Source organism: Fulmarus glacialis, unplaced genomic scaffold, assembly GCF_000690835.1.
Source record: "Fulmarus glacialis isolate BGI_N327 unplaced genomic scaffold, ASM69083v1 scaffold16464, whole genome shotgun sequence".
NCBI lineage: Eukaryota > Metazoa > Chordata > Aves > Procellariiformes > Procellariidae > Fulmarus > Fulmarus glacialis.
This window is the reverse complement of record NW_009207582.1, coordinates 6,238-12,863: the sequence shown is the minus strand read 5'-3', so window position 1 is coordinate 12,863 and position 6,626 is coordinate 6,238. Positions and strand designations below refer to the sequence as shown.

General features: G+C 44.3%; 1 protein-coding gene across 1 annotated transcript; it reads left to right on the top strand.

The window, feature by feature from the left end:
• The first annotated feature begins 1,761 nt into the window (after positions 1 to 1,761).
• On the top strand, positions 1,762 to 4,975 carry FIGN (fidgetin). Its single transcript, XM_009576179.1, has one exon. It carries the CDS (start codon positions 1,762 to 1,764, stop codon positions 4,000 to 4,002), a length of 2,241 nt encoding a protein of 746 aa, XP_009574474.1. The 3' UTR covers positions 4,003 to 4,975.
• Positions 4,976 to 6,626: the final 1,651 nt, after the last annotated feature.

Sequence of the window (6,626 nt, the reverse complement as noted above, 5' to 3'; positions counted from 1 at the left end):
GGTACTTTGCAGTTTTCAGGCTAAATTTAAATGATTTGGTGATTTGCAAATACACAAATCCAAAAATAAAAATGAAGAATCCAAATGCAAATGAGTGCAACTGCAATAAAATATAATTGCAAATGAATCTGTTGCTTTATTCATTTATTGTGTAATTACTGCAATCCTTCCCACCTTGTTTTCAGTATTTCTTAATCATTAAGTCGGAAGCATGACAGCAGTGCCAGCCCTGGCATGATTCTCTTTGACTAAAACCTTGTAAATTAACACAATTAGCACAGCATCATCCTGCTAATTAACTTCCAGTGTCTGGTGCAGTGGTTTTGCAAACAAGGAAGAGGGAGTCAGAAGGGAATAAACATGCCATTCTGTTACCAAACTGTGTGCTGCTTTAGGTTTAGCTCAGCGAGGCTAAGCTGCCCATGTCAGATGCCAGAGTCAGGCAATGAAGAGCTAAAGGGGCTGGGGAGGAAAACAGGAGGGGGTAGAAGCTGTCAAAACAGAGCGCGGTTATTCAGGGGGGAGCTAGTGCCACAGATGCTTCTTTTCCCCTAGGCCTCCTCCTTATCGGGGAATCTGTGCCAGAGGGCACCCGGCAGTTTGCAAAAATCACTTTTGGTAATATGAGAGAGATTAAGGAGGTCTATTTGATACAGCTGTACAAAAATCAGCAATGCGTTTACCATGCATAGGTACGAGTTGGAGGGGATTATTTTAACGCTTGTAAATTGCTCTTACTGCGCGCCCTGGATTACGAGGAGGGGGGAGAATTCACTCACATTATTTACAAGATTAATTGCTTTAAAAGGACATTTGCATTTTTTCTCTTTTTTTCTTTTTTTTTTATTGATAGAGGGGGTTTTTTGTAGCCAGCTGTGGAAGCCACAGAACTTTTAGGGACTTGGCTTCATTTCTTTTTCCTTTTCTTCATCTCTTTTTTTTTTTTTTTTTTTTTTTTTTTGAACCCTCTTTCTTTGTACCCTGGGGGCTGGGGAGGCAGGGGGAGAGAGAGCAAGCAAGGAGACCGACAGACAAGTCATGCTTGGATTTTTTTCCAGAGCCTCAACAACAGAACTGAGAGGCAGAAAGGAGCCAGTTGTAATTCATACCGAGTTGTAGGCTTTGTGTGATGAAAGCGACGGAGCGCTGCCTGGGAGATTGCTTTGCTGCACTCCACGAAGCAGATTTGAAACTGTCGTGGACCACTTTAGATGAGAGTTGGATTATGGAATGACCTGCTATGTCTGTGTCATATTGTTCTGCGCAGGGTGCATTATACTGTGCTAACTAGGTGTTCAGTACCAAATAAGAGAGGTATCCTAGATGTGATCTGTCAGCTGTGTCTCATATTTTTATATTGGTTAAAATATAAAACTGAAACAGTGATGAGAGAGGACAGAGCAGTTGGATGCCTTGTATGTTAACAATAAATCTGCACTCAGTATTTAAAACGTACTGAGTCTAATTTAATTACTTTGAGAAATCTGGCATTGCCTACATTTTTTTAAACCAACAAATAACCCCCTACTGAGTCAACAAAAAATGTGGCTCCGTGTGTATGCGCCTACAATAAACCAAGCAGTTTATACTGCTTCATAAGGGCACTGCATTTTCTTTCTTTAAGGATTTGTGGTGTTAAGTACAGTGTTCAGAGAGCTGAAGAAGTTCACAGACAGTACGTTTGAGAACCCATTTAAAAGCATCCGAAAAAGGCCGAGCTCGCTGTTAACTTTGTTTTTTCCTGCCGCCCTAGGCTTGAAGATGCAGTGGACGCCGGAGCATGCCCAGTGGCCAGAACAGCACTTTGATATCACTTCAACCACCCGGTCCCCTGCCCACAAGGTGGAAGCCTACCGGGGGCACCTGCAGCGCACCTACCAGTACGCCTGGGCCAACGACGACATCTCGGCTCTGACCGCCTCCAATCTTCTGAAAAAGTATGCAGAAAAATACTCCGGTATTTTGGAAGGCCCGGCCGAGCGGCCCATTCTCAGCAATTACTCTGAAGCTCCCTCGGGGCTGGTGAACGGCCGGAAGAACGAAAGCGAGCCCTGGCAGCCGTCGCTGAACTCGGAGAGTGTGTATCCCATGAACTGTGTCCCAGACGTTATCACTGCCAGCAAAGCTGGGGTAAGTGCAGCCCTCCCTCCCGCAGACGTCTCGGCCAGCATCGGGAGCTCTCCTGGGGTGGCCAGTAACCTGGCTGAACCCAGTTACTCCAGCAGCACCTGCGGAAGTCACACCGTTCCCAGTCTTCATTCAGGGCTCCCATCTCAGGAATACGCCGCAGGATACAATGGCTCGTACTTGCATACCAGTTACAGTGGCCAGCCAGCACCTGCACTTCCATCCCCTCATCCATCCCCCCTACATAGCTCGGGACTTTTACAGCCCCCACCGCCGCCACCGCCGCCAGCCCTCGTCCCCGGCTACAACGGGACCTCTAACCTCTCCAGTTACAGCTACCCTTCCGCCAGTTATCCTCCTCAAACCGCTGTTGGCTCTGGGTACAGCCCTGGGGGTGCCCCGCCGCCCTCAGCGTACCTGCCTTCAGGAATCCCTGCTCCGACCCCTCTGCCCCCGACCACCGTCCCCAGCTACTCCTACCAGGGCCACGGTCTGACACCCATCGCGCCATCTGCCCTGACAAACAGTTCAGCCAGCTCTCTCAAAAGGAAAGCTTTCTACATGGCAGGGCAAGGAGAAATGGACTCCAGTTATGGAAATTACAGCTATGGCCAACAGAGATCTACACAGAGTCCCATGTATCGAATGCCCGACAACAGCATTTCAAATGCAAACAGGGGGAATGGTTTTGACAGAAGTGCTGAAACATCGTCCTTAGCATTTAAGCCAACAAAGCAGCTAATGTCCTCTGAACAGCAAAGGAAATTCAGCAGCCAGTCCAGTAGGGCTCTAACACCCCCATCCTATAGTACTGCTAAAAACTCACTGGGTTCGAGATCGAGTGACTCATTTGGGAAGTATACCTCCCCGGTAATGAATGAGCACAGTGACGAGCACAGGCAGCTCCTCCCTCACCCAATGCAAGGCCCGGGACTTCGTGCAGCTACCTCATCCAACCACTCTGTGGACGAGCAACTGAAGAATACTGACACACACCTCATTGACCTTGTTACCAATGAGATTATCAACCAAGGACCTCCCGTGGACTGGAGTGACATCGCTGGCCTAGATCTAGTAAAGGCCGTCATTAAGGAGGAGGTTTTATGGCCAGTATTGAGGTCAGATGCATTCAATGGACTGACTGCTCTACCTCGGAGCATCCTTTTATTTGGACCTCGGGGAACAGGCAAAACATTAATGGGCAGATGTATAGCTAGTCAGCTGGGGGCCACGTTTTTCAAAATCACTGGCTCTGGCCTTGTCACAAAGTGGTTAGGGGAAGGAGAGAAAATTGTCCATGCCTCCTTCCTCGTGGCAAGGTGTCGCCAACCCTCGGTGATTTTTGTTAGTGACATTGATATGCTCCTTTCTTCTCAAGTGAGCGAAGAACACAGTCCAGTAAGTCGGATGAGAACCGAGTTCCTTATGCAGCTGGACACTGTACTGACTTCTGCTGAGGACCAAATAGTAGTAATTTGCGCCACGAGTAAGCCGGAAGAAATCGATGAATCTCTTCGAAGGTACTTCATGAAACGACTTTTAATCCCACTTCCTGACAGCACAGCGAGGCACCAGATAATAGTACAACTGCTCTCACAGCACAATTACTGTCTCAATGACAAGGAGGTTGCACTGCTTGTCCAGCGCACAGAAGGCTTTTCTGGACTAGATGTGGCTCACTTGTGTCAGGAAGCCGTGGTGGGCCCACTCCACGCCATGCCAGCCACAGACCTTTCAGCCATTATGCCCAGCCAGTTGAGGCCAGTTACATATCAAGACTTTGAAAATGCTTTCTGCAAGATACAGCCTAGCATATCTCAAAAAGAGCTTGATACATATGTTGAATGGAACAAAATGTTTGGTTGCAGTCAGTGATACTACTTAAAAAAAAAAAAGTAATGAATGTTGGCACACACAGAACCTGCTACATAGGGTAGAGAACCCTTTTCAGTAGTGTTAAAATTGCAAAGGGTACTGGGAAGACTACGATTTACCTTGCCTCTAAAGAGCCAGGGTAGACTTGAAGGAAAAGTGCATCAAACAAGAGCTGCTGATCTGAAAAAGCCACACATGACAGAAAGCGCATGTTGATGCTCAGTTCTGTTCAAGCTAGACAATACTCACCAAGGAGCAAGGTGCAAGTGGGTTGATTTCAGAAGGACATGAACCCTGTGTGTTGATTCCATTCTGCTGTTCTTGAGATTTAGTTGCTGTCAAGTGCCTGAAGTGGTGCTTTATTTTTTGTTTGCCTCACAATTACATTGGTGGCATGTGCTAATATAAAGAGCTTTAACTTCAAACATTATTGGACTAAAGAGATGAACGGTTGTGTTGCGACAGAGAACCAGATTTTTGCTATTCTAAGAGCAACAGTATTCCTCAATCCTGTCTGTTCTGCGGTGTTAAACTAAGAACAGGTAAAACAGGGTAATGGTAATCTGGACCTTAATTTCTGCAGTTCATTTCTTTTAATGTTCTGTCTGCAAAAACTCAGGAAAGTGATTGTGATTTGTACAGTACCTCAAAGGAATGTGTTGAAAGCACTATGTACTGCTGAGAGTTATAGGCTAGGCTTCAATGTTACTTTATATTAAATATGTATGTTTACCTCAACAATTGGAAAATGGCAAGGAAATTACTTTGAATGTATCCAGGAAAAAACTAAAGTGTGATATGACTGAAGCTTTACGGTTTTTAAAAATAGAAACAGAAGGATTTCCCAGTGTTCAGAAATGGTTCTTTTGCCAATTTGTCAGATCAAACCAGAGCAGAACGATTTTTCTTGTTGGTAAACTGTAAGAGTTTTCAGCATATTGCTCCTTGATAATTACGTGATACAGTCTTTAGAAGGTGCATAGATGAAAAAAGAGCCACTTAATCGGTTTATGTTCGCATCCGAAACAGTCAAACGTGAGATTTGGTAGGACTCGGAGAGGCAAATTACCCTAAGCTGTGACTGCTGGCCTCTGTGGCGCGGCTCTAGGCGTAGTTTTGAGGTTATTTTGGTGCAGCTGTAGGGAGTGGGATCAGTATAGGTCGCTGGCAGAGCTATGGGTTGCAGAGCTGTTTATAGCAACGCAGTGGACTGTGACCAAACAAACAGTACAAATAACAAAGCAAAACTGAACCCTCAAAGTACATTTTTTTCCCTTCCCAAACTGGCAAGTTGAGTTTTTCGTGTGTACGTACGGCTCCATTGTCCTTAATGCAATCTTCATTTAGCATCCATTAGAAATCTTCCAGGCTGGAGTGTGCCCACCATTATTTCTACCTCAGTTTTGTTACATTTCTCTTGGAAAGCAAAGTAAGAAATAGGGCAAAAACCAACACCAACACAAAAGTCAGATTACATTAGGAATGCAAACCTGCTAAACAAGTTTCAGAGAGCTGCTGTTTTTTCCCCTGAAGTCAAGTTTTTTTCTATGTTAGTGCTCTTTACCCCCCTTTTCCCTCCCCCAAATATACATACTCTTGGTGTCTTCCTTCTGGAAAGACGAGCTGGCATGTGTGGCATTTTGCTCAGTTCTCCCCCACCCCCCACCTTTCTTTTTATCCTTTAATGCTTTCCGTGCAACTCTTTTGATGACAGCTGACTGATGTTGGGTAATGTCTCTGAGCAGGAGCAGTGCATGTTGCAGCTGCCCAAAGCTGCTGCCATCACATGAGCAAAACAGCCTTGCTTTTTTGAATGTATTTTTTTGTTTGTTTACTTTAAAGAGACAGTAACAAAACTGTTGCAAAGCACTGGCATTTAATGTTTCTGTTAAGTAATGTACATTCAAAACCATTAAATAAATGCACTGAAAAGCCCCAAGAAGAGAGATACCAATCTGTTACTAGATCATGTTTGTCTTCTCAAAAATTGTACAGACCTTGTTCGTTTTGTTAAATCAATGGAGACATTTAGCGTTCAGAAAGCTAACGAGGGATTTTGTGATATTGCTGGAAATTTATGACTCTTGATTATTGCTTTCCTTTTATTTTTCTTTTAAGATATAGATATATATTTAGATAGAACGTGCTAAAACCAGAGCAAATAAACCAAAATCTAATTTAAGATGGATTCCTGGCAAACATTTTGTCTATCTAAAACTTTATGTTTTAAGCATAAAAGTACCATTTTAAAAACAGTGCCTTTCATTAAGGATATAGAAAGTAAGACTTAAGTACATCACCTGCTTTTCTTTCTTTTTTTTTTTTTTTTTTCTTTCTTTCAACAGCAATTACAGTCTATGGTCCTTGTTATGACCCAGTCTTTCTGCTTACCCAAACCTCCACAGGCTGCTTCTTCACCCCGGTCATTCCACCATCCTCATATTTGGGAGATCCTGATGTCTCCATTAGCTGTAGGTTCACGCTGATCACACTGGCAAGTATGCTATTGCAGATTGCTGACCCAATTTCTGTCTTAGACACTGCCTTTCATATCTGCCATTGAGCTGTGCTCATTTGAAAGGCTCAGGCAAGTTTTGATAAACCAACTCTTGTTAACTGTTTCT